Source organism: Notolepis coatsorum (genome assembly GCF_963971535.1).
Source record: "Notolepis coatsorum genome assembly, chromosome: 3".
NCBI classification, from domain to species: domain Eukaryota; kingdom Metazoa; phylum Chordata; class Actinopteri; order Aulopiformes; family Paralepididae; genus Notolepis; species Notolepis coatsorum.
In genome coordinates this window covers 14,280,984-14,308,702 of record NC_140167.1, presented here as the reverse complement: position 1 = coordinate 14,308,702, position 27,719 = coordinate 14,280,984, and the positions used below count along the sequence as shown (strand labels likewise).

General features: G+C 45.4%; 2 protein-coding genes across 2 annotated transcripts in view; both read left to right on the top strand.

Annotated features, from left to right (window-relative positions):
* The window catches only part of LOC311225612 (transmembrane protein 87A-like), a 36,364-nt gene extending 12,890 nt beyond the window's left edge, over positions 1–23,474 (top strand). Inside the window, exons 10-20 of the mRNA XM_084310993.1 lie at positions 1,446–1,545; positions 3,628–3,721; positions 12,992–13,065; positions 14,348–14,454; positions 14,583–14,641; positions 14,796–14,899; positions 16,415–16,491; positions 17,922–17,986; positions 18,899–18,951; positions 20,772–20,802; positions 21,158–23,474. Coding sequence (XP_084167119.1) covers positions 1,446–1,545; positions 3,628–3,721; positions 12,992–13,065; positions 14,348–14,454; positions 14,583–14,641; positions 14,796–14,899; positions 16,415–16,491; positions 17,922–17,986; positions 18,899–18,951; positions 20,772–20,802; positions 21,158–21,199 — 806 coding nt within the window. The 3' untranslated portion in view covers positions 21,200–23,474. The remainder of the gene's footprint in view (positions 1–1,445; positions 1,546–3,627; positions 3,722–12,991; positions 13,066–14,347; positions 14,455–14,582; positions 14,642–14,795; positions 14,900–16,414; positions 16,492–17,921; positions 17,987–18,898; positions 18,952–20,771; positions 20,803–21,157) is intronic.
* Positions 23,475–25,379: 1,905 nt separating this feature from the next.
* The window catches only part of vps39 (VPS39 subunit of HOPS complex), a 94,113-nt gene continuing 91,773 nt past the window's right edge, over positions 25,380–27,719 (top strand). The window contains exons 1-2 of the mRNA XM_084310689.1: positions 25,380–25,975; positions 26,366–26,431. Coding sequence (XP_084166815.1) covers positions 25,903–25,975; positions 26,366–26,431 — 139 coding nt within the window. The 5' untranslated portion in view covers positions 25,380–25,902. The remainder of the gene's footprint in view (positions 25,976–26,365; positions 26,432–27,719) is intronic.

Below are 27,719 nucleotides of genomic sequence, written 5' to 3'. Positions count from 1 at the left end.
GTTGATTTCCTCACAGACTTTTACAGTGAAACCGAAAGAAGACATTTCACAAAACAGCTTATAACTTCATCAAACTTACTCTGATTATCCTACCACTGATAACATAGAGTCCTTACCTGACATCAGATGGTATCCAACTGGTATATTCCAATTCCTGATCACCATTCGAAAAAATCGATACGTGTATGGATCCAACGCTATACAGTAGAACTCCATGATCCGCGGGGCTCTGAGGCTCCAGAATGAACTCTGGTAACCCCGGCTGGATCAGTGAACTGGAAAATGTGGAGTACCGGATTTTTTTCCCCATTAATTTTCATTGAGTCCATTCCAAAATCACTTATGTCATCTGGGAGACGACAGGGGGCGCTTTTTTCCACAGTGATCGCCGGCTATACTCGGGTAGGCTCGGGTGATGCAATCATTTTTCAGATCGCAAAAAAAATAAAAATAAAAAAATCCGAGAAATCTCGTGAGTGGCATTCTACGTCACTATTAAAAACCCGAGAAATCTCGTGAGTGGCACTCAAAGTGTTAAGGGGAGTGAGTTTACTTGCAGTACCGCTACGTGCCACAGTCACTTCACAACACATGAAGTCCATCGTGACTGTGGATATACTCGCGGTACCTCCGTTACACCAATACAGTGTACCAACTTAGTTCTTTACTTTTACTGAACATTGTAGACTTTTGTTTTTGGGGTCAAACAGACCTAACATGCTTCTATGTGCCAAAAATGCAGAACAAAATTTGCTTTGATTTATGACACGTTACTCACAGCTCTCAGTATCACGTATCTCCCTACTTTATTCCGGGATCAGACGTACAGTTATAGAGCTAAGAAGAGATATGAGTTTTCAATTCATAATTGATTACGATTAAAAAGGGAAGTGATCAGTACTGGCTCTATACCTACCTGTTTTATGGGGGAAATTGTGCAAAATTATCGTTTTTATATTTAAAAAAAAAAGTTTGCCACCACGTTGCTTGATTATGTCACACTACGAGAGGGGCAAAGAAGCCTACTCGTCGTTCCCGACGTTCGTAATCGAGCACGACTCTGGAAATGTGTCGGTCATGACAAAATCTGGTCAAAATCTGGTTGTATTCATGCATTAGCCTGATATAATGACCGCTGCTGCTTCAAAACATTATAGTGCAAACTGATGTGAAAGCACATTCTATTTATTAGATCCTATTTAATTTCATTATATTCTAACCATAGGCATTGTATTCTTTTTTAAATGTATTTAATTTAAAGTAATGAAATAAAGGGGAATAATAAGAAATACATAAGAAATGAAATACATTACGTTATGTAGTTGTGGGCAATTACTGACATTGTTTGGCAATGAATAGGAACATTCTACAGCATTATAGGTATTGAATTCTATTCCATTTCTATGATCCTAACATGTATGTTCCTGGTGCCTCTCCCTCTGCAGTCCAAGGTGCTGTGATATTTGCTGAGCTGCTCTCTGCTCTGAAAAGGTCTCTGGCTCGAATCCTGGTTCTCATCGTCAGCCTGGGCTACGGCATCGTCAGGTGAGTTTCCCCTTGAAACTGGCTCTTAAAGGGACACTTCAACAAAAAAAACAATGCTGATTTATATAGCACACAATCTCACACACATCCAATATACTCGCACACATTCATTTAGTTTGACAGTTATTGAGAGTAAATGAGTTTGAATGTGGCCACCAGTGATGTCATCGGGGACATTCAATCATCCTTGTGTTTTGGTTAATTACAGCTCCATGAAATGATGTAGATGGAAAAAATAGTAACACCTTGTCTTATAGACAACTGCTACCTTGTCATTTCAATGAGCTGTAATGAACACAATGATAGAATAGAATAGAAGTACTTTATTGATCCCGAGGGAAATTCAGCACTAGTACAGATCGCTCGCAGTGGCCACATTCAAACTCATTTACTCTCAATAACTGTCAAACTAAACAAATGTGTGCGAAACTATTTCAAGTTTTTGTTTCTACAATGTGCCAAACAAATCAGCATATATTTTATTTGGTGAAGTGCCCCTTTAATCTTCCAAATGCCTTTCCTTTAGAAAAAAACACGTGAAACAGTTCCACGAGTCTCGTAAACCTTCGCACGGCAGCGGGTCTCGCGAGATCACGCGATGTCGTCGGGCTTCAGGTTAATGCGCTTGTAGCCCAACCACAGTAGATTCAGACCGTGTCCTCAGAGGAAGCACCTGGCGGCCACACGCGCGGTTTAACTGTGACGACAGCGAGAGGACGGAGAAGTTGTGAAAGTTACAAACCGTCTCAAAGGACGACCTCCCCAGATGGTTCTCTCTCTGTAACAGACCATCTGCTGGGTCATGTTGTGGGTCCCAGACCTTCACTTATAATGTCACATCGCCTCGCTGTCATCCAAACTCAGAGCTAATGAATAACAAATCCCATTTATGGGAAGATGTCGACTTCTAAGAATAAACTGCTACCATTATTTTCTTATTTCTACGCATGGTGCTCTGGTCTATTGGTTGAAATAGACGAGCTGCTTGACCCAATTTGACATTCCCTTAATTAAAAGCTTCAATATATGATGCTGTTTTTATTAGGTACGGCAGACAAACCCGACTGTCTCCTTTTAACCAATTAAAAGGAGATTTAAATAGAAAAGCAAATTACAGTCTTTTATTAGGAGTCACTGGATTTGTTTTATTTTGTGGATATTTTTGGACCGTTTATTGTCTGTACACTCCTCCTTAAGTGGAATACCATTGTTTTACCATCATAGTCATAGACAGTCATAGTCCTAGTTTTCATTTAGATTTTAATTGAGACTATTCTCCCTACATTAGCCTGGTATAAGCTATAAGGTGGTCCGATACCAGCGCTGGTATCTGTGCATTCCTAAAAATAACTCCTCCACTGCTGCTTCAAAAACACAGGGGGAAACTCTATGGGAAATCGTGTTCTTTTTCTTATTTGCGCTGTTCTATTCTGTTCTACTCTGTTCTATTGTGTGCTGTTCTATTGTGTGCTGTACTGTGCTGTTCTGTTTTGTACTGTTCTATTGTGTGCTGTGCTGTTCTATTCCCTTTTTTTATCCACTTTTTCTCCTTATTTTCTATTTTTCTCCCATCCCAATTTCGCCTCGCCAATTCTCCCTTCAATTCTCCCCTCCCCTATCTCGAACGTTGCTAGACTATGCCTCCCACTGGTCGGCTGCAGTGAGGACCAAGCCTTGCATCACGTGTCCCCTCCGGTACACGAGGAGGCAGCTGTCGCATCTTTTCACCTGAACAGCGCGATCTCTCAGTGGCGAGGAGTAACGCGTGGGAGGCTCACGCTGCCCCCGTTACTTCCTGATTTTGCTGTACAGGCGCACCAACCGACCTGTAGGAGTCGCTGTCCACAACGTCCAATCCCCACCCACCGGCTTTCCCACCCCTAACACTGCCAATTGTGTTATATGAACGACCAGCCAAGCCGGTAGCAACGCAGAGAGCTGGGCTCGAACCCAGCATCTCCTGCGTTAGTGGCGAGCGCCTTGCCCACTGCGCCACTTGGCCGCCCACTGTGCTGTTCTATTGTATTGTTCTGTGTTGTGGTGATGGAGGTTCTCTTGGTTCTCTTGGTTCTCCCCTCCCAGGCCCCGGCTGGGGACCACGGTGCACCGGCTGGCAGCAGTGGGGGTGCTGTACCTGCTCTTCTCCTCTGTGGAAGGAGTGCTCCGAGTCACAGGCGTGAGTGTCAGTGTTATTTGTATAGCACCTTTCATACAGGGGACTGCAGTTCAAAGTGCTTTACATCGGTAAGAAATAAGACATCAAATCTGTGTAAAACGAGCAGCAAGAATAAAGCATAAATAGTGGGATAAAATAATGCAGATATATTAATAAAATCATATCAGAACCTCACGTTCCAATAGGCTGTAATCTGTTACAAAATATGATAACGGTTATAGTATGCACCCAGCGGATAGTGGGGCATAAAGATAAAAGTGAAAATAAGTAAAATAATAGCGAGGGTGAGCAGACATATAACATAATCACAGTTTTTCACATTAGGATCTAACATCCCAACAGGCCACCTTGTTTATGGTTTGATTCAGTTTTAGTAGAATATAAAATATATTAATGATGAAATGAGCACATAAAGTGCAGACGTACTATAAAATCATTTTTTTTTTACTTTACAGTGCAATAAAATAGTTCTGGGTTACTGTTACTGTACAGTTCAAGGTCGTCTTTACCTTCTTTTTGGTATCCACAGTTTAAAACCTGACGGTCTTCGCTCTTGTTTGATACCCACTTTGACCCTTTGAACCTCCCACACAGGGCAAACCTCCCTCTCAGGGCGCAGTTCCCTCTCTCAGGGTGTGGTTCTAGGCCTGGGTCCTACACAGTTTTAAAGCCTGACAGTCTTTCTTGCTTGATACCCACACAGTTTAATACCCGACAGTTTCGAACCTGTAATAAAAGCAATAGACAGAGTAAAATAGTGCAGTGCAATACAAAATAATAATACACCAAGGCTTGGTCTGTAAAGCCTTTCACATTTCCTGCTCACGGTCCCAAAACGTCCCGCCTATCTGTGGGAAAATGGTAATTGACTAATATGGATTCTTACACACAGTAGCTGTTACAGCATGTGTTGTGAAGGATCAGATTAAACCGAATCTGTATATTTATTTATATATATATATTTAATTGTATTTGTATATCGTTTGATATTCCCTGTATATTCCTTGTACAATATGCATTGAATATCCCCGTTTCTACTAAACAGCCCATAATAGTTTCATTCTACCATTGGACGAGAACCTGGCGCCAGGTTGCCATACCCCTAGGTCCAAGTTCAATCGTGCCGCCTAACATGTCGAGGCAACCCCCGGTTCCGCGCAGTAATATGCCGGGCGAAATACGAATGGTACTATTTGTTCATAGCGCATATATATATGGCGCTCGTAAAGTAGAACTTTCTTTTAGTCCAGTTCTTTACCCTCCAACAGAGTGACAGACGCAAAAGCCTCCCCACGACGCACGTGCGGTGTAGTAAGGCCTACTTGGCCCAGAATAGGCATTGAGATATCGTGTAGATTAATAGTTGAATGGTCATAGTTTGGCACCATACCGTCGAGTTGGACGTATTCTATTAAGCTAATAATAGTCTATTTATGTATGGTGCATCGTTCGGTTAGAGTCCTACAGTTATCAGTACCCCCATCGTTCCTGACGTTATCTGGACGCTTAACCAGGCTGGTCAGACCCCTAGTGGTGATTGCATCCGAGGAGCTCCGGGTCAAGAGCGACTGGACCTGTATATTGGATTACTCTACCCAGACGACGGCGAGCCTTCCACGGCTCTTGGATTATGCTTTGTGTGCTTTGATTATTCCATGGATAAAGGCCAACACTGCCGAGTGTTGGAATTACCCCCCGGAGAGGACTCCAGGTGAGGCGGCGCTCTACGCGTGAGGTCGCACCACGTCTCTCCGTTGTGGACCGGCAGATACCGTTCCACAGAGGGTCCAGCTGTATTCGTCTGCGGCCCGAGGTTCTGTGGGCACCGTGTCCAAGACTTTGGATTCTCCCAAGACACCGTCGGCCAGATGGAATACCGCCAGCGGCTTCTCTAACCCCCCCCTCCTACTGTCTTACAACCAGCGGGACCCCCCCCCCCTTAGTGTATCCAGCTATAATCATTTAAGTACCATCGCTATCGTTTCCTAAATATTCCAGGTTGTATACTTACTCCCTGCGCAACCAGAGATTGGACATTCAATGTTGATTTACCTACGAATACTCATTTGCCATAAAAGTGCATATTCAATATTTCAAATCATAAATGTAATTAAGTGATCGTTGTATACACCCTTTGCTGTATTAAACTTTCGATTTGGTACATTTGTGTTGGTTCGTTTCATCAGGTGGGAAAGTGTTCATCATACTTATATCTTGTACTGGGTGGCCAGAAGTTAAAGTACATGAGGTAGTGGTATTAAATATCATATCTAACAATACAGTCAGGGAATTGTACCCCTCAGTTACAATTGGTCCTTCGAGCCGGATGGTAACTAGTGTAATATTAATATAGTGTTATTAATATCGAAATGGCCTATGATGAACACTCCACGAAACGATCCTCCTAACCTAGAACGCCCGCGGCGCAGACGACAGACACCTCAGTACTTAGAGGCTTACACTGTCAGTCAACTACCTAGCCTTCGACAAACGGTAAACGTGGTAAAAGTAGAAAGTAAAATTATGTCTGACCTTAACGACCAGGTTTCCCCGACCACAGAGGCCCTAGTAGGTCCTAATGTAACTGACCAAGCTCACGGTGGGGACCAGGAGGGAATTGACATGCCTTTACCCCCCGCCACTACTCAAGAAGTAGTCCCCGACAAGCCCCGGGAGGAAGACAACCCTACAGAGAGAGAACTCTGCACGGAGGAAGAGTAGGAGAGCGCCGAGGAACTAGAGCTCCAGGACTCCCCAACGAGTACCCCCAGGAGCGGCTCACGCAGGAGCGGCTCACCTCCACAACCGCCTTCCCCCAGAGAAGTGGCGAGGATGCTACAACAGGCGTTCCTCGTCCGCCTGACAGCCTCTACCGAACGCGATAGACTTCAGGGTGAACGCGATCGTCGCCAAGCACAGGCGCTTAGCGAGCACGAACATTTTACTATTGAAAGAGAACGCCTCCAAGCGCAGCAACGGAGCGAAGAAGAGCGCATACGCCGGGAGATGAAACGCCGGGAGATAAGACGCCTTCAGACGGAAATTAATATGGTAAGAGACCGGGCCGCAGCAGAGCGCGCCGCCGCCGCAGCAGAGCGCGCCGCCGCCGGAGCCCAGCGCGTCGCTGACTATGCCCAAAGAGAAGCAGAGCGCGCCGCAGCCCAGCGCGCCGCTGACTATGCCCAAAGAGAAGCAGAGCGCAACATCGATCTCATCCCGCGCCAAGCCGAGCGCGACACACTACAAGCCGAGCGCGACAAGTTAATGGCGCAGCTAAGGAAGCGGCTGATGATCCCCAGGGCAACACCCTCTCCCTCCACCAGGGGTTCAAGGAACTCGTCGAGACAACAGTCAAGAGCAGCGCCTCCTAAACGAGCAAGCGACCCTGAACTTGACCAACAGACAAAGCCTATACCCCCCGCAGACCCCCTTCCCAGACCGGTCCAAGCGAGACCCAGCTACAAGGAAGGAGCGGCATACACTGCGGAGAAGCAAGATAAACCACTACAGGATCTGGAAGATCTGATAGAGGAAGAAGAGGGAGAGGAGGAGAACCAAGCCCGACGACAGCACAGTACTCCACCGGACCAGGACGTCCCATACAGTCCCCGCGGCGCTGCGCTACAGACCCCCGACTCTATTCACGGGTGAGCACGACGCACGACCAGCCCCGAGGAATAGCACCTGGACCAGCTGGCTATGGTGCCCTGCCGGTACCAGCCCACAGAGAGACCAAGAGGACCCAGCAGCAGATGAAGAGGTCCAACACAGTGTGAAGAACAGTTTCTACGTGGACAACTGTCTACAAAGCGTCTCGACTCAAGAAGAAGCCGAGGCTCTCCTAATCAAGTTACGCGCCTCCCTAATCAAAGGAGGCTTTGATCTCAGGCAGTGGGCCAGCAGTGACCCGCACGTATTGCGCAGCCTCTCCTCCGCAGACAAGGCTGCCAGCAGCGAGACCTGGATGGCGACAATCCCAGGAGAAGCCCAAGAAATGACACTAGGATTAGTCTGGCGCTTCAAAACAGACTCGCTCCACTATAGACACAAACCCTTGGCTCCAGAGCAAGGAAGGTCGGCGGCGATACCGACCACCAGACGGAGTGTGTACAGAACACTCGCCAGACAATATGACCCGTTGGGATGTATTCTACCTTACACCACCAGGGCAAAGATGATTGTACGAGCACTATGGGACAAGGACCAGGGCTGGGACGACCCAATACCCGCACACCTTGCCTCAACATGGAGAGAGTGGGAGACGGAACTCCGCTCACTCCCAGGTGTCAATATACGCCGCAGCTACTTCCCATCCACAGTGAGGCCAGAGACATGCGAGATTGAGCTACACGTCTTCAGCGACGCCTCCGAAGTAGCCTACGGATCGGTTGCCTATTTGCGTGCCCAAGAGATGGGAGGAGAGATACACACTGCTTTCATACTGGCCCGCTCAAGAATAGCCCCACGTAAGCAACAATCTATCCCACGTCTAGAGCTCTGCGCAGCCCTCGCAGGAGCGCATCTAGCCACGTTAATCCAACGTGAACTCACCATTCCGGTGCATAGAACAATCTTGTGGTCAGATTCCACGACAGTACTCACATGGATTAAGTCTGATTCATGCAGATACAAAGTCTTCGTGGGAGTCAGAGTCACAGAGATTCAAGAATTAACAGAAGAAGCAAGCTGGAGGTATGTGGATACCAAACACAACCCAGCTGACGTCATCACCCGGGGAATGTCCCTGGATGACCTAACCCGTCGCAACATCTACAGTGACGGACCAGCATTCCTCCAGCTCCCGGAAGGAGATTGGCCTACGCCCACCCCGAGGGAAGCAAGTAACGAGGAGGCTGAGAACAAGAAGCCTATGTTCTGTGGACTGAGCACTGTCGCCTCCACAGACCCCAACATAGATGACTGCATTACCCTAGAGAGTGCGCAACAAAGAACATTCCTGCGGCACCACCCAGAGATTCAGGCCACCACTGACATGTCAGCAGCTGACTACGAAGAAGCAGAACTTCTTCTACTACAACGAGCCCAGAGAGACTCGTTCCCCGATGAGCTAGACTGTCTACAGGGAGGAAACCCCGTCCCATCAGACAGCAGACTGATTCACCTGGCACCAGAGAGTGACGCACATAATCTCATCAGAGTGGGTGGTCGCCTGCGGAGAGCCCCCGATCTACCAGATGACATTAAGCACCCGATCGTCTTGAACAGCCGACACAAGGTCACAGAGCTGATCATAAAGAAATACGACGAGGATGTGCACCACGCAGGAGCAGAGAGAGTCTTCGCGGAGATCAGACGTCGTTATTGGATATTGCAAGGGAGAGAAGCAGTACGGCGCTTCCAGCGAACCTGTCTAGACTGCCGTAAGTGGCGCGCGCAGCCCAGCATACCACGGATGGCTGACCTACCCCCCTGTCGCCTCCGAATCGGCGACAAGCCATTCCACTCCACAGGCATGGACTGTTTTGGCCCGTTGTATATAAAGAGAGGAAGAGGCACCGAGAAGCGGTGGGGTATTGTATTCAAATGCATGACCACCAGAGCGATACATATCGAGCTCCTTCCGACCATGAGCACAGACTCATTCCTTATGGCCTTCCGGAGATTCATATCACGGAAAGGAAAACCGTCTACATTGTTGTCTGATCACGGGACCAACTTCAAAGGCGGAGAAAGAGAGCTGAGAGAGAGCTTCCAAGCTATGGGCCCAGAACTTAAGACCCACCTCGCTCCAGCCCAGGTTGACTTCCAGTTTAATCCCCCGAACGCACCCCACTTCGGTGGAACCTGGGAACGAGAAGTACGTTCTATAAAGACAGCCCTGTATGCCGTACTCGGAGCCCAGACTGTGGCAGAGGAAGTCCTAATGACAGTCCTCACGGAGATCGAGGGAGTATTGAACTCAAAGCCCCTCGGTTACGTCTCCAGTGATGTAGCAGACGTCGACCCAGTCACCCCCAACACACTCCTAATGGGGCGGCTGGACCCCGCGCTACCCCAGACAATGTACAGGCCCGAAGAAGCGAACGGCCGAAGAATGTGGAGGTACAGCCAAGTACTAGCTGACAAGTTTTGGAGCAGCTTCCTACTTCATTACCTACCGTCTCTACAGACCCGCCAGAAGTGGGTAAAAGAGAGAGACAATTTGACAGAAGGAACAGTCATCATGATTATTGACCAGTCACTCCCCAGAGCTATGTGGCCGGCTGGCCGCGTAAGCAAAGTGATCACCGGTGCCGATGGCAAGGTCCGAGCAGCTGAAGTACTCGTCCAAGGGCGCACCTACACACGTCCCGTGGCGAGGCTCATAGAACTGCCCCGACTCCCAGATACTATCGATGATGACCATGACCCTATGACTTTGTGAGTTGACTGACCCTTACAGCGGACCTTGAGTGGAAGACAGTGCGGTTAATCTGTCTCTGCTTAGCTAATTAGGTGGGACTAATTAGGGGGCGGCTGTTGTGAAGGATCAGATTAAACCGAATCTGTATATTTATTTATATATATATATTTAATTGTATTTGTATATCGTTTGATATCCCCTGTATATTCCTTGTACAATATGCATTGAATATCCCCGTTTCTACTAAACAGCCCATAATAGTTTCATTCTACCATTGGACGAGAACCTGGCGCCAGGTTGCCATACCCCTAGGTCCAAGTTCAATCGTGCCGCCTAACATGTCGAGGCAACCCCCGGTTCCGCGCAGTAATATGCCGGGCGAAATACGAATGGTACTATTTGTTCATAGCGCATATATATATGGCGCTCGTAAAGTAGAACTTTCTTTTAGTCCAGTTCTTTACCCTCCAACAGATTGACAGACGCAAAAGCCTCCCCACGACGCACGTGCGGTGTAGTAAGGCCTACTTGGCCCAGAATAGGCATTGAGATATCGTGTAGATTAATAGTTGAATGGTCATAGTTTGGCACCATACCGTCGAGTTGGACGTATTCTATTAAGCTAATAATAGTCTATTTATGTATGGTGCATCGTTCGGTTAGAGTCCTACAGTTATCAGTACCCCCATCGTTCCTGACGTTATCTGGACGCTTAACCAGGCTGGTCAGACCCCTAGTGGTGATTGCATCCGAGGAGCTCCGGGTCAAGAGCGACTGGACCTGTATATTGGATTACTCTACCCAGACGACGGCGAGCCTTCCACGGCTCTTGGATTATGCTTTGTGTGCTTTGATTATTCCATGGATAAAGGCCAACACTGCCGAGTGTTGGAATTACCCCCCGGAGAGGACTCCAGGTGAGGCGGCGCTCTACACGTGAGGTCGCACCACGTCTCTCCGTTGTGGACCGGCAGATACCGTTCCACAGAGGGTCCAGCTGTATTCGTCTGCGGCCCGAGGTTCTGTGGGCACCGTGTCCAAGACTTTGGATTCTCCCAAGACACCGTCGGCCAGATGGAATACCGCCAGCGGCTTCTCTAACCCCCCCCTCCTACTGTCTTACAACCAGCGGGACCCCCCCCCCCCTTAGTGTATCCAGCTATAATCATTTAAGTACCATCGCTATCGTTTCCTAAATATTCCAGGTTGTATACTTACTCCCTGCGCAACCAGAGATTGGACATTCAATGTTGATTTACCTACGAATACTCATTTGCCATAAAAGTGCATATTCAATATTTCAAATCATAAATGTAATTAAGTGATCGTTGTATACACCCTTTGCTGTATTAAACTTTTGATTTGGTACATTTGTGTTGGTTCGTTTCATCAGGTGGGAAAGTGTTCATCATACTTATATCTTGTACTGGGTGGCCAGAAGTTAAAGTACATGAGGTAGTGGTATTAAATATCATATCTAACAATACAGTCAGGGAATTGTACCCCTCAGTTACAGCATGGCTTCCTGAGAGTCACAGGCGTGAGTGTCACCCGCTAACAAAGAGGCCACTGGTTTCTTACACACAGTAGCTGTTACACAGCAAGGCTCATGTCAAGGTTCTCTTTTATGTACTGAGGCGACGGCACACACTCCTACGCAGAGCAGCCTCTATGCCTATACGTCACAACCAGCTAAACAGCTCTGTCTCTACGCCTGTACGTCACAGCCTGCTAAACAGCTCTGTCTCTACGCCTGTACGTCACAGTCAGCTAAACAGCTCTGTCTCTACGCCTGTACGTCACAGCCTGCTAAACAGCTCTGTCTCTACGCCTGTACGTCACAGTCAGCTAAACAGCTCTGTCTCTACGCCTGTACGTCACAGCCTGCTAAACAGCTCTGTCTCTACGCCTGTACGTCACAGTCAGCTAAACAGCTCTGTCTCTACGCCTGTACGTCACAGCCTGCTAAACAGCTCTGTCTCTACGCCTGTACGTCACAGCCTGCTAAACAGCTCTGTCTCTACGCCTGTACGTCACAGTCAGCTAAACAGCTCTGTCTCTACGCCTGTACGTCACAGCCTGCTAAACAGCTCTGTCTCTACGCCTGTACGTCACAGTCAGCTAAACAGCTCTGTCCCAAGAGAGACAGAATCTGTACCAAATCTGGATATCCACGACCAAATTATTTTGAGAAAAAAAAAAATATATATATACCGGTATATATTTATAACTTTAAATTGGGTGTACAGTATACAGAGTATCACAAATGATAGAATATGAACGCTTGTCTGAACATTTATGAGTTATGCAGTGATGTAGTTAGCACAGTGACTCGGGTGGTTGTCGTCTGGTAATCCGTAGGTTCCCGGTTCGATTCCTGGGCAGCGCGTCGAAGTGTTCTTGAGCAAGACACTTAACCCCTAATTGCTCCCGATGAGCAGGATGGCACCTTGCATTGTCGCCTCTGCCATTGGTGTGTGAGTGTGTGAGTGAGTGGGTGAATGTGAGGAACAAATTGTAAAGCACTTTAAAGCAGCTACACCGATGCCATGAAACTCAATTATTTAACTTTTTTCAACTCATTTTCTGTTTTATTTATTAAAAGGGACTAAAAATTTCCTTTTTTACTTCCTCTTTGGGCAGAGATGTGGTTGTAGAGAGATATAATTAGTTACCTTTGACGGAATAACAAACCAAAATAGCACGTGTGTTCTGATTACAAGTTGAAGTAATTTTCCTCCCTTGACAACCAGACCTGGGGCATTCAAAGACGCTGTCCAACTAAAAACATTTGAACATTCACAGCTCTTGGTCATGGACGTTCTGATATAAATCATGGAATAGTCATGGATTTTGATTAGGAAGAATTTGTATGAAACCTGTTTTCTCTCTTTTTTTCTCTCCAGGGCTTCTACGGTACGGTGGCGCTGGTGGCCAACCTCAGCCTGTCCCTCATCGACTCCTGCGTCATGTGGTGGATATCCTTTATTTAACGTCAAAGTAGAGCTGGCACAGGCCGTCAATGCTCCCTACTAAAGGGCTCTTCACAGGCTCTTCATCTGCCACTGAGACATATTGGATTGTATGTGTTGTAGGCTCAAGTTGTTATAATAATAATAATAATAGATTTCATTTATATAGCACACTTTAAACTCAGTGAGCTCTCAAGGTGCTTCACAGCAGAAGGAAAACTAATTAAAAAATAGAATAAAAAGGTTTAAAACAAGAAAACATTAAGATGAATAAAAATAAAAAGATAAGAATAAAAAGGTTTAAAATATAAAAACATTTAAAATGACTAAAATAAAATAAACAAAACATAGGAGCAGATTAGAAGAAAAACAGGCCCTATTGGAAGGCAGAGCAAAACAAATGGGTTATAGGAGGATTAGAGAGTGGGCCGCTCTGTGTGTGTTGTAGTCTCAGGTTGTTATAGGAGGATTAGAGAGCTGGCCACTCTGTGTGTGTTGTAGTCTCAGGTTGTTATAGGAGGATTAGAGAGTGGGCCGCTCTGTGTGTGTTGTAGTCTCAGGTTGTTATAGGAGGATTAGAGAGTGGGCCGCTCTTGTGTGTGTTGTAGTCTCAGGTTGTTATAGGAGGATTAGAGAGCTGGCCGCTCTGTACGCTGTAGGCTTTCAGTGGGAGTCGAGATGTATGGGGATCAAACCAGCGACCTTCCGATCACAGGCCTTTAGAGAAACCAGCAACCTTCCAATTAGTGGTCGACCGATATGGGTTTTTCAATGGCTTTATGCCAATGCAGATATTTAGAGAGCAGGGCGGCCGGTGGCCAATATATAATACTGATGTATTAAAATAAATTGTTTAATGAATTTGAATGATTTTCTATACATTCTAATGAAACAGAAAAATACATTGGGTTATGCTGTATATTTCAAAATGTGACTAGTATTTAAGGGAGTACAGTGTGACTTGACTTTTAGAGAACCTGACCTTTAGAGAACCTGACCTTTGGAGAACCTAACCTTTGGAGAACCTGACTTTTAGAGAGCCTGCCTTTTAGAGAACCTAACCATTAGAGAACCTGACCTTTTAGGGAACCGGACTTTTAGAGAACCTAACTGTTAGAGAACCTGACATTTAGAGAACCTGACTTTTAGAGAAACCAGGGACCTTCCGATCTCAAGCCAGCTCCTCTAACCGCTGCCTCAGCTCTTCTGGGCCAGATTCGAAGCGCACCTTCGTCCCACGCTCGCACCGTGGTCCTAGCGGTGGTGTTTCTCCTTAACCCGTGTCCACATCTTCATCAGTCTGTCCCAGACCACACGTCTCCTGAAGCTCCGCAGGAACGTGGTGAAGCTCTCCCTGTATCAACACTTCACCAACACGCTCATCTTCTCCGTTCTGGGTGAGCTACTTCGGTCACGCCGGTCGGCGAGTCGTGCGTCGGCTTGGTTTGTCTGTTTACGAGTGTTGTTTATTCATTGTTTATACGCGGCTAAAGAAGCTGTGGTTTTGTTTTCTCGGGTTCCGCAGCCTCCATCATATTCATCATCTGGACCACCAAGGTCTTCAAGATGGTGGACTGCCAGAGGGTGAGTTGGTCCGTTCCGTCCGCGAGTGACGTGTTGTCATAGCAATGACACAATCTTTTCCTATTCCTTCGAGAGAGAGTTTGTTGTTTGAGGGTTTCCCACGTTTCCATCCCCCCCCCCATGTTTTGAATCTCTTCTTCTGCTTGTGTGTCAGGGCTGGAGGGACCTGTGGGTGGATGATGCTTTCTGGCGGCTGTTGTTCTCCACCATCCTACTGGTCATCATGGTGCTGCTCCGACCCTCCGCCAACAGCCAGAGGTCAGGGGTCAATATCTGGGATTTTCTTTACGTGGCTACTACTAGATACTGTTACCTGTTACCTGTTTATTGCACAATGTTGTTTTTTATTGGATTCTATTATATGTTGTAACACTGTATTGCACATCGTTGCGGGCAAGACCACCCGCATTTCATTGTATACTTGTATGCCGTGAGTCGTGACAATTAAAAACTCTTGACTCTTGACTCTTGACTCTAGTGTCTAGATCCCGTAGCCAGGCTATAGGATCACGACGGTACCTTTTTACCTTTTACAAGCTCAGGGCTTTCATTCTTTAAATTCAAATTTGATTGGTTTCAGAGTTATTATTAGGAAGGATATTTGTATGTGTATTTTACAATTATTATAATTTTTTTTACACGTCTGTTTATTGGCATTTTCTGTTTTTTTTTTTTACATTTTACAATCGACAGTATCAACGGTACTAACATTACATTTATACGCACACACGCAATCACATAAGAGACACACACACGTACAAAAACACAACCAACATTTGTATTAACAATATTAGTACAGAGCTGCTCTACATAGCTATATTTTACATTTTTAGGTGGTGGGAGTGGTTATAGTTATGGTTAAGGGAAAGTAAAGGTTTATAAACAACTCTCTAGGTGAAAGTTGAGATGAGTTACAGGCTTAGCAGCTAAAAAAGTTATAATTCCCAATGAAACGTCCTCAGGCTATGGCATCTATAGACACTCTATGCGCAACAACCAGGAAGGGAGTTGGGAATTGTCATAACGACTAACAGTGGGATGGGAGAAAAAATCGGGCTTTTGGTAAATGGACTGCATTTATACAGTATAGTGCTTTTATTCAACGCGCTTTACAATTTATGCCTCACATTCACATTCTGACGGCAGGCAACCATGCAAGGTGCCAACCTGCTCATTGGGAGCAGTTAGGGGTTATGTGTCTTGCTCAAGGACACTTTTGACACGCTGCCCGGGAGGAGCGGGAAACGAACAGGGAACCTTCCAATTACCAGACGACCGTCTCTAAGCCATGGTTTCACACATATCCCAAAACTACAAATACTCTCGTACAACTTTGATTGATTTGAAAGTTATTATTGTAAAGAGTTGGAATGTGTGATTATTATTCACATACCTATGTTATTAGTCACATATTCCAGGAAGTATTACAAATGAAATGATGAAATTGGAAGAAAATATCAAGGCCTTTGTATATGGCTTTCCAGGAACTGTTAATCACTCACTACGGTCTTGATATTTCTTAATTTAAATTTTTAATACTTCCTGGAATATGTGACATCACACGCTCAAAACGCTTTCACTCAATAACTAACTCAATAACTCTCAAAACCAAATTAATTTGTACAAGACGGTAATTTTGGATGTAGTGTATGAGATTATGGGCAGAATGAATGGGCATTATTTTGGGGGTGGAGTGTTCCTTTAACAAGCTTCTCCTGTCATCGGCTAGTTGTTCACATGTATCTGAGTCTGCACTCTCTCTCACTCCGTCAGGTTTTCCCATTCCCCTCTCATTGATGATGAGGATGAAGAGGAAGAGGCCAAGGAGCCCATGCTGAACGAAGCTTTTGGTAAGGCTCATAAAATGTTATTCCCGCTGCAGGCAGGCCTGTCCGCGGTCTAGCCGGGGCTCGTCGATGACTCAGCCGAGCCAGAAGGGGACTGCATTAAATATGGCCTCTCCCATGTTTGTCGTTCTAATGTAGCATCCAACACATCCTCTCTTGCTGCTAGCTAGCATTAGCATGAACAGGGTGTCTATGTTACCCCAGCCCTATGTTCCCACAGCCCTATGTTCCCACAGCCCTATGTTCCCACAGTCCTATGTTCCCACAGCCCTATGTTCCTACAGCCCTATGTTCACTCACCCTATGTTCCCACAGCCCTATGTTCCCACAGCCCTATGTTTCTACAGCCCTATGTTCCTACAGCCCTATGTTCCTACAGCCCTATGTCCCTACAGCCCTATGTTCCCACAGCCCTATGTTCCCACAGCCCTATGTCCCTACAGCCCTATGTTCCCACAGCCCTATGTTTCCACAGCCCTATGTTTCCACAGCCCTATGTTCCTACAGCCCTATGTTCTCACAGCCCTATGTTCCCACAGCCCTATATTCCCACAGCCCTATGTTCCCACAGCCCTATACAGCCCTATGTTCCCACAGCCCTATGTTCCCACAGCCCTATGTTCCTACAGCCCTATGTTCCCACAGCTCTATGTTCCCTCAGCCCTATGTTCCCACATCCCTATGTTCCCACAGCCCTATGTTCTCCCAGCCCTATGTTCCCACAGCTCTATGTTCCCACAGCCCTATGTTCCCACAGCCCTATGTTCCCACAGCCCTATGTTCCTACAGCCCTATGTTCTCCCAGCCCTATGTTCCTACAGCTCTATGTTCCTACAGCCCTATGTTCCCACAGCCCTATGTTCCCACAGCCCTATGTTCCTACAGCCCTATGTGCCCACAGCCCTATGTTCTCACAGCCCTATATTCTCACAGCCCTATGTTCCCACAGCCCTATGTTTCTACAGCCCTATGTTCCCACAGTTTAAAATGGTTGCTATTCATGGAATTAATTGACTTAATTGAGGGAACGTTGGCCTCCAAAACCAAATAGTTGCAGTTAATGCTGGCTGCCGTTAATCAAAGACCTCTGTGGATGATAATGCAGCATGTCCACTATCTACTGTGGCAAAGTAATTTGTGATGTGAAGCATCTCATAGGCCGGCAATGTCACTAACTCACTCTGCAGTCAGTCACTTACTCACAGTTAGCCACTCTGCCCCTAGTGGTGGCTCACAAGCATGGCTCTTCGCTTCACACGTACGACTCTTTCTTTGTGTCTTCATTCAAAGAACAGTTTCATGGACATAAAGTAACCATTGTGTAGTCGGATTAGAGCATGAATGTAAAAACCTGATGACTTTGTTATTTGATCATTTGAGTTCTGGCCTAATGACATTAGAGATCTGACCTTATCTGCCCTAATGTCTTTCAGAGGGGATGAAAATGAGAGGCTCCAAGCCCGACTCTAACGGCTCCCAGAAGCTGCTGAGTAAAGAGGTGGGTCGTCAAGTTCAAGTTTTGTTTTATTTGTCACAGATATAAGGTACATGTACATTATAGTGAAATGCTAGGTTCTGTATGAGCCTCCTGACATTGTGCTTCATACAGTAAAAAAAGAAAAGTAAAAGAATAAAGACCAAACACTATACAAAATATCCAATATAAGGGCGGCTAAGTGGCGCAGCGTCCGGCTTGGCTGGTCGTTCATACTAATACAATTGGCAGTATTAGGGTGTGGGAAAGCCGGTGGGTGGGGATTGGACGTTGTGGACAGCGACTCCTACAGGTCGGTTGGTGCGCCTGTACAGCAGAATCGGGAAGTATCGGGGGCAGCGTGAGCCTCCCACGCGTTACTCCTCGCCACTGAGAGATCGCGCTGTACAGGTGAAAAGATGCGACACGTGATGCAAAGCTTCGTCCACATTGCAGCCGACAACGTTCGAGACAGGGGAGGGGTAAATTGGATAATACGAAATTGGGATGGGAGAAAAATAGTATATGGGGAGAAAAAGTAGATAAAAAAATATATATATATCCAATATACAAAACTAAAGTACAAAATAAAAAAAATTAGGTAGAGAGGTAGTGCAAATCTTTTAGTAATAAATAGTTAAAATATGGCAAAGTGTATGTTTAAAGTGAGTGTGTGCATGTGGATGTTGTGTGCAAGGAATGTAGAATGGATGGGTTAGTATTTCATAGAGTCCACATTGAGCAGCCTGACGATGGCTCCTCCATCTCCTTTTCTTTCACACACAACTTTTCCTCTCGTCGTTTCTCACTCAGTGATCGGAGGATCAAGAAAGGATGCGTCAATGAATCTTTCATACTGTGATCTACATCTGTCTGTTTAGCTGTCATCCATTAGTAATTGTTTGTTTTCTCTCATGTCTTCTCCGCGGTGGCCAGGATGAAGATATGAAATGGGTGGAGGAGAACATTCCCACCACTGTTGCCGATGTGTAAGTCTAAAAGAATGAATGAATGAATGCATTTTATTCACACACACACACGATATATATTACATGTACATATCTTCATGTGAAAAAAACAACGACGCAATTGTGTGCATGTGCCAGGTCTCCCAAGAAGCTATTTAAAGCTTTTGGAGGGAGCCTGATCACAAATATAAACAAAATATAAACAAACAAAAACAAAAACATACAACGTGGGTAGGCTTACACACCTACTAACTGACATACTACAACATAGATACATAAATACAGACAATTTATATACCTAAGTAATGATTCTATTTAGAGATATGATTTAAGCAGTTCCTCTTTCAGTGATTTTTTTGAATGTTTTGAAGGATTTAGACAGTTTCAGACTCTCGTCAAGCTCGTTCCAGATCTGCGGGCCCCTGCACGCTATGCTCAGGCTGGCACATTTGAGTTTTCTCCTCTTGCCAATTATAAGATGCCTATTTCTTGTGTTGTGGATGTGCAGTGGACGGCAGACTCAGTGGGACAAGCTCAGACAGTCTGTGATTCACGTTGTTGACAACTTGATACATAATTGATGCGTTTTGGTGTATGTTAAACTCAGCGAGCCTCAGGAGACCAAAACGATGGAACAAAGGGCGTGAGGGCGCTTTATACCCGGGACCATAAAGAACCACATCCCTCGTGGCTCCTTAACCCTTTCACTACCACACTACCAAAGGGTTATACCAGTGTCTCTTGCGTTGGTGACGAGCGCTTAGTCCGCTGCGCCACCCAGCCGCACCACTACAGACGGTCTTAAAGTGAAAGGGTTAATGGTTCCACTGTTCCATAATGGCGCCAGGTCTTTAGTGGCAATGCCACTGTTGAAACGGTTCATCTCTTGATTGTATGTCTTAAAGGAACACGCCGACATTATGGGAAATGCGCTTACCGTCGTCTCCAGACTCGGGACAAGGAGATGGATACCAGTTTCCTCTCAGTAGAAAACTATCCACCTGCAAGCTAGCCAAGCTTAGCACAAATGAATGGAAGTAGATACGGACCAGCTAGCCTAGCTTAAAATTCGGGGAGGGGTGTTTTTGGCCACTTCCATTCATTTGTGCTATTGGTTGGCTAGCTTGCAGCCGGATAACTTTCTACTGAACTTGTGCGTTCAGAGGAAACTGATATCTATCTTCTCGTCTGAGTCTGGAGAAGACGGTAAGCGCATAATGTTGCCACGTTCCTTTAAGTCAAATGTACAAAAACGTTGAAGTGGCACAGTCTCCGGCGTAGCACCTCTTCAGACATGTACCTGCGTGTACTGTAGGGTGATGCAGCACCACAAGCGCTGTGATTGGCCCACTCGCCTCGAGCCAATGCACATTTTTCCGCATTTACCTCGCTCTCATGTGGAGGAGGGATTAGCAAAGAGGTCACATGAAACTATAAATGCTCATACCCCCGCAACCATAGCTAATAAAGAACCTACGTAGAAGTCTAATTGGGCTTTAAAAAGTGTATTAAAAGGGATAGTCTGCCCATTTCAAGAAACATATGATTTGTTCAGTAATTTCAGTCCATCCAGAAAACATTTGCTCCAGTGTTTTTAGTAGTGGTTCAATGATCATTTTAATAATGTAATGAAAGTGTCTTATACCTTTTTAATCGTCAAATTAGTTAAAAGAAATACCTTCTAAAATAGTTACACTGCATCAAAATAGACCAAACTGAATATCTAGTCATTCTCTGGAACCCTTTGGACCAAAAATAATGTTGTTGGTGGAGGGCCGACTTTTGGCCACCCTGCGTCTCTGCCTCACTGGTCTCCTCTCACAACCTCTTCTCTCCCACAGAGCCCTGCCTTCGATGCTGGACGAGGAAGAGGTAAAGAACCATCTCTCTTCTTTCGCCAGTATCTAGATCCCATGGCCCGGAAGGACGTTTCCGTGGGAATGGTCACTTTTCGACCTAGATGCAAAGCCGTAACCATCATCATTGTTCACCTAAAAAGTTGCTTATGAACCTATACTTTACCTCAACCACTCCCACCACCTAAAATATTGAAAGTAAATATACAAACGTCCTTCCTGGCTATGGGAGCTAGACACTACCCGTTCGGTTCCATGATTTCCCAGTGACATCTTTACCACCATTAGAAGACAGTAAATGAGCTCTACGCTGCCATCGCTCAGCAAACACTTCACAGACAAACACAATAATCCCTGTTCTTTTTTTCCAGGAAATCATGAAAACCAAGATGGAGAGATCCAAAATGGAGTAGAACAGGAGGGGTGCGAACGGAAAACACGAGCATGAAGGAAATGGATATCACTGAGGCAGCAATGAGGCAGCAATGAACAAGTTGCAGTTAAATGAAGTGGCAACCAAATATGTGGATACGGCCAGCTCATCCTTAATACACTTTTAATTTTTCTATTTATTTTTTACTATTTAAGTTTCATCGTTTTAAACACGGGGACTCTGTAGAGTTGCGTCCATAGCATTTTTTTGCTTTTTTTTTAGTTTACCAAGTACGAGTACTTCATTTTGAGTACTTCACTTGCCAAATTTACCGTGAACCGTTAACGTATTTCTTGCAATTAACCATTTCACCAAACTACTATTCTATGGGAATTGGGGTGGGGGAGGGGAGGGATGTGCTTTACTTTATTACATTATTACATTTTGAAAAGACTTCAGAAGGCTTTAAACCCACTGCTGGTGCTCTTTTCTTAGTACTGTATACCTAACCTTCACCGACACTACATACAACTACTATAGCCTGGAATTGGGACGGTTGATACCGGCTATCTGTATCCACGCACCTCTTGTAATATGTAATTAACCAAACGATAAGCTCAGAGAAACCAGAGTAGTAAGTTACAGCAGGTTATGCCCAGCTGTTGTACTCTGGTGACGTACTAATGAAGTAGCCTTCACTGACACTACCAACAACTACTATAGCCTGGTATCGGAACGTTACCTGATACCTGGATACTGCTGCACCTCTTGATTTATAACTAAAGGCCAACTTGTGGGCAAGTCCAAGAATCGGAATTACAACCCAAAAAAAGGAATGATTTTGGAATAATTAGGTTCTTATGGATGTCTTCCAGCCATACTAACCAATAGCGTCTCTTTATGATGATCTGTAAATTGTTTCATGATCTTTATTTATGTAAGAGTTTTCTGGCTGAGTAATCCTGCTTCTGGCTGTTGATTAATCTTCAATAATCCATAGTTTGAATACAACACAAGTCGCCCCAGAAGAGGCTTGAAATATTGAATGTGTTGAAAATGATCCGTCCTTTTGGATTTCACGCCGAAATGCACAGCCTTACCCTGTCCAAGGAGTAAGGCTTGGTATTGTATCACTCCACACTAAAGCCTGTCATTTTATTTATTTGCGTATGAGCAAATGACCCAGAAAAATAGGCTCTATGTATCCTATCCGCGCACCTCTTGTAATAATGTAATTAACCAAACGATAAGCTCAGAGAAAACAGAGTAGTAAGTTACAGCAGGTTATGTCCAGCGGCGAGAGTTCTCTCGTGAAGTACTAATGAAGTAGCCTTCACTGACACTACGACAACTACTAGCCTGGTATCGGACCGTTACCTGATGCCGGGATACTTGATGCACCTCCAATGTCCCGTAATTAACCAAACGAAGCACCAAAGGGTATTTTGTCCAGCAAGCGAGAGCGTGGCTTTGCTGTCAAATGAATGAGTTCTCTACACGTCGTGCAGATCTCCATTCTGGGCCTGAGGCGAAGTTGAAATGACAAGGGATCGCTCTCTCGCAGATGTGTGTCAAACTTCCTAGAAAAGGAGTACTAGCGGTACTAGAATAGATGTGACGAGGATGGGTCACAGCCGGCCTCACGTTCTCACGGGAAGGAGCTCAGCGTTGGGAGACGAGGCTGCTTCTTACAGAGCGGCTTGTCTCCCGGGCGGTAAAGTAGGAGCCGCTTTCGAACGTTTCCCTGATGACACGGACCCATCCTTGTTGTGCGATTCTAGTCATTGGGGGGGGGTTCTTCTACACAGCCACATAACTTAAAGGTAGAATCTGTAATACCGTCAAGCGGCGACCTCTAGGCAAAAAGAGCCCCACTGTGTACTGTGCTTTGTTTACATTTCTTTGTTTTGGTTTGATGTGTGGGTTGAATTTGAGTGGGTGAACGAACGGGAGGGATTACTATTGCTGGCCTCGGGCTCTAAGGTGTGGCCAGCTAAACAAACGCCCTCTCCTGTGCCCACTGAAATCCATATTATGTTCATAATTGAACCCTTGCACTGAAGAACCATATTACTCTGTATGTGAAGTTTTGTTTGGACATGCTCATGTATTCATATAGTTGTAAAGTCAATCCAAGTCACTTGGGAGTGTGGACGTGATGTACTGTATCACCAAGACCGTACTCGACCTCCGCTGTCTTTAACCCTTTCACTGCCACACGACAGCCGGTTAACCCTTTCACTGTGACAATACAGAAGGTTAGCCCTTTACTATCACAACCGACGGCGATGCTCCATCATTAGCAACATTAGCTCCGTGGATGCTAATGGTTCTAACGATGGAGCATCGCCGTCGGTTGTGTGATGGTAAAGGGTTAACCTTCTGTCGTGTGGCAGTGAAAGGGTTAACCATGAATGAACACGACACGCTAACTTACCATCTTTTGATAATAAAGTCATATTTATATTTTAAAACATTGTTCCCCTGAAAACTTAAAAACGGAATCGTATGGTTGATTAGCATTAGCAATACATGACTGATTTGCCATCCCGGAGGCTATAATGTTCAAATTTGGTTTTACACGTTCAAACCCCGAACGTCAAGTTTATAGCCAAATGGCTTGTTGCTGTTATCTGGTGAACACCTTGGGGACAGGGTGGAAAGGAATCCCATCCTGAGCGTGACACAAGAGCAAAATGGCTGCCGTGTGAATATGGTCGATGTCTTTCAAGGTTACAGAAACTTAATTTATAACTAAAAAGGCAAACTTGTGGGCAAGTCCATCAGAATTACAACTAGAAAAAGGGAATAATGTGGTTATTCTTATGGATGTCTTGCAGCCATACTAACCAATAACGTCTCTTTACGATTATCTGTAAGTTGTTTCATGCTCTTTATTTATTTTATTTTTTAAAGAGTTTTCTGGCTGAGTAATCCTGCTTCTTGCTGTTGACGAATCTTCAGTAATCCATAGTTTGAATACAACACAAGTCGCCCCAGACGAGACTTGAAATGTTTGAATGTGTTGAAAATGATCCGTCCTTTTTGGATTTCACTCCGAAAATGCACAGCCTTACCCTGTCCAAGGAGTAAGGCTTGGTATTTTATCACTCCACACTAGAGCCTGTTTATTTATTTGCGTATGAGTAATGTGCCAGAATGGAGCTTGAACAGCCGTTTCCTCAAGGGCATGGGTTCTAGACCCTATTCCAGCATGGGACCCAAACTGAGTAAATTGTCACCCATAAAAATAGGACAATGTTCATTATTCTATTTCTATGGTATCACCATAGGACCCAGTCACATCAAAACATACTGGTGCTGTCTTCTAGTGGGGAACCATCGGAGACAAGCCTGGGACCCAGTTTAACAAACCCTGCTCAGAGGATGTTCCACTTTCAACCCCCCCCCCCTCCCCCCCCCCCCCCCCAAAGTAATTTGGTCTTCACTGGCAGAATCATTTCACCGTCCTTGTGCAATCTACTGCAATATGTGTGGATGTGGTCAGTTTAGGTTTAGGCTCATTAATTTATATCATTTTGTATTGTTCATATATTGATGTCATGTGAGAGATATCTTTGTTTTATTTCAGAGAGATTATAGACCCTATATATCTAACGTTGAGTCTGAATCGTAATGTGTCGCTAATGATATTGTATGGCTTTTTTCTGTTTGTCCTGGAATAAAAATTTATATTGAAACATTATTTTCTTGTTTTGTTTTCTGTTTGCATTCACTGTAAAAAATACATACTTGGCTATTACCAAACACATTGGGATTATGATTGACATGGTAATATATTAAATTAGAGACAAGAATATTAAAGATAATGGAGATATTGAAGAGGCTAGAAGAAGGTCTGACAGACAGACGTGGGAATGTGACACAGTCCATTGTTTACAATAAGTCCAGAGATAAATGGCTCACTGCGCCTTTAATGCGTTCCTCGTGAGTACTGAGACTGATGTCACGTGCTTCTGTCAAACTCGACAAATTCCCCAGCGGCGAGATTTTTTCCCTTAGCCTATGTTTGCGAAGACGCTCTCCGATTGGCTAGCCGCGTACAGCGAAGACCCTCTCTGATTGGTTTAGCGCCGAAGGGTCTTTTCCGCATACGCGGCTAGCCAATCAGAGAGCGTCTTCGCAAACATAGGCTACGGAAAGAAATCACGCTTCCCAGCGCAACCGTCAACACAACCGAGGAGGAACTAGCTAGCAGGATGGAAGAAGAAGCTAAACGAGCTCATTAGGAACGAAATATTTCCACAACAAGCAGCAATCAGTGCCACTCAATATTGAGTTGATCGTGCTTGATATCATCCGCAAAGAAGCTGGCAATTCGCCGTCCTGTTCGGATCAGAATGGGATGAAACAGGAACAATGTCTAACATGATCACCTGCTAGCTTGCGAGCTAAGCTAGCCAGCTATCATCAGCTGTTGTTTTGGTCAGAGAAGTAGCTCGCAGACTAGCAGCCAGACTGCTTTGTTTTTACTGCAACCTAGCCGACCACAGCCGGTCTATATCCATGTGGTTTTGATCGAGCACATTTCCCTTTGAAGCTGTCGCAGAATTTCGTATGTTATTGAGGGCGACATGGCCTAAGCGAAGGTGTGCCACCTTGACAAGTCAACTGTTGTCAAGTGAACTCGGGACAGACTTGTCTCCAGACAGTATTGTGTGGGTGGGTGGGTTGACTTGTCGGCTATAGCTCCAGTTGAATCAGCAATATTACTTCATCAAAATGCATGACGCATACGAACCAGTGCCTATTTTGGAGAAGCTTCCTCTCCAGATCGACTGTCTCGCAGCCTGGGGTGAGTTCCTCATTCATTGATCATCACTACGCAGGTCTCAGATCAGCTGGAGGAGCTGCAGGTGGAATCAGTTTCCCAATGTATGCACAAGATAATGCGAGTGTGTTTGTGTGTGTAACCATGTGAAATGATTGATACTCTGTCTGGGGCTAAACAGTGTTGTTGCACACCATGGTGACATCATCTCTGTCATGACTCATTACCTTGATGTATATGATGAATTGAAAATGATGTAAACAAGACGAAAGTCTTTCTCTGGTCTGCATCCCCTTAACAATTGTGTGTATTGACCTGTACTGTATTGTACCCATTCTGCAATCTGTTAATACAATTTTCAATCAATCAATGCTTAAACTGCTGTACTTTCTGCTCTGTGTGCCGCTCACACAGAGGACTGGCTTCTCGTAGGAACAAAACCGGGCCATCTCCTTCTCTACCGGATCAAAAAGGACGCAGGTGAGCGAGTATTTCGGCGAAAGAGGCCGGATTGGCATGGTGGTGGGGCAGTGGTTGGCACTGTTGCCTCACGGCAAGACGGTCCTGGGTTCTGACCCTGTGATGAGTGGACTTTCTGTGTGGAGTTTGCATGTCCGTCCTCCCTGTGTTTGTGTCGGTTTCCTCCGGGTACCCACACCATAAAGACATGCATGCTAGGTAAATGGTAAATGGTGCATTTATATCGACAAATTAGGACTTTTGTACCTCACATTTGACCCATTCACTCACACATTCACACACCGACGGCAGAGGCGACCATGCAAGGTGCCAACCTGCTCATCAGGAGCAATTAGGGGTTATGTGTCTTGCTCGAGGACACTTAATCTACACGCTGCCCGGAAGGGGAGCGGGAATCAAACTGGGAACCTCCGGATTACCAGACGACTGCTCTACCTCCCGAGCCACATATACAGAGAATTGGTCCCCGGGCTCCGGTTAGCGTCTATATTTATCACAGCCGAACCGCGGCAGTGCGGAAATAGGCTGCATCCTCCACGTCAAGAAAGACAGACAGGCATTCTCTGTGACAAACCCTAACCTTAACCAACTCCGAAATAATGCCTAACCTTAACTTAACCCTAACCTTAACCAACTCCGAAAGAATGCCTAAACTTAACCAACGGAAGAATGCACGTTTATAGCGAGAGATGATAAACGTAAAAAAGAAAAAAAGAAAAAATTGAAGTGACTAGAACTTGTGACCAACCACACCGCAGGCTCCACAGCACGGCGGCGTACCAGTTGAGCTAAGCGTCGATGGAAAAACATCGGGGATTACGGTTACATAATGCCGCAAGCTCTGCCGATCCGCGGCGCGTGTCGCAGCCAATCAGGGAAAACGCGGCAGCACTCTTCGGCTCCAATTAAAGAATAGGCCTCCGGTTATGGCTGCCCACCGCTCCTAACTAGTTGGGATGCGTTAAATGCAGAGGACGGACTTCGAGGTGTACTGTACAGTATGTAAACATGCTTGACAATAAAGATGTTCTAGAGATTGGATCTTTGTATTGTATCTCTGGAAACCTTAGACCCCCCCCCCCCCACACACACACACACACCCATGGCCTCTTATTCTGCTTGATGCAGATTAGATTAGATTAGATTAGATTCAACTGTATTGTCATTATAATACAACACATTACAAAGTACGAAAATAAATTTGGCATCCAACCCGAGTGCAAATGTTATGTAACAGTAAAGTGCAATAGTAATGTACAGGTGATTAAACTGGGTATAAAATATATAA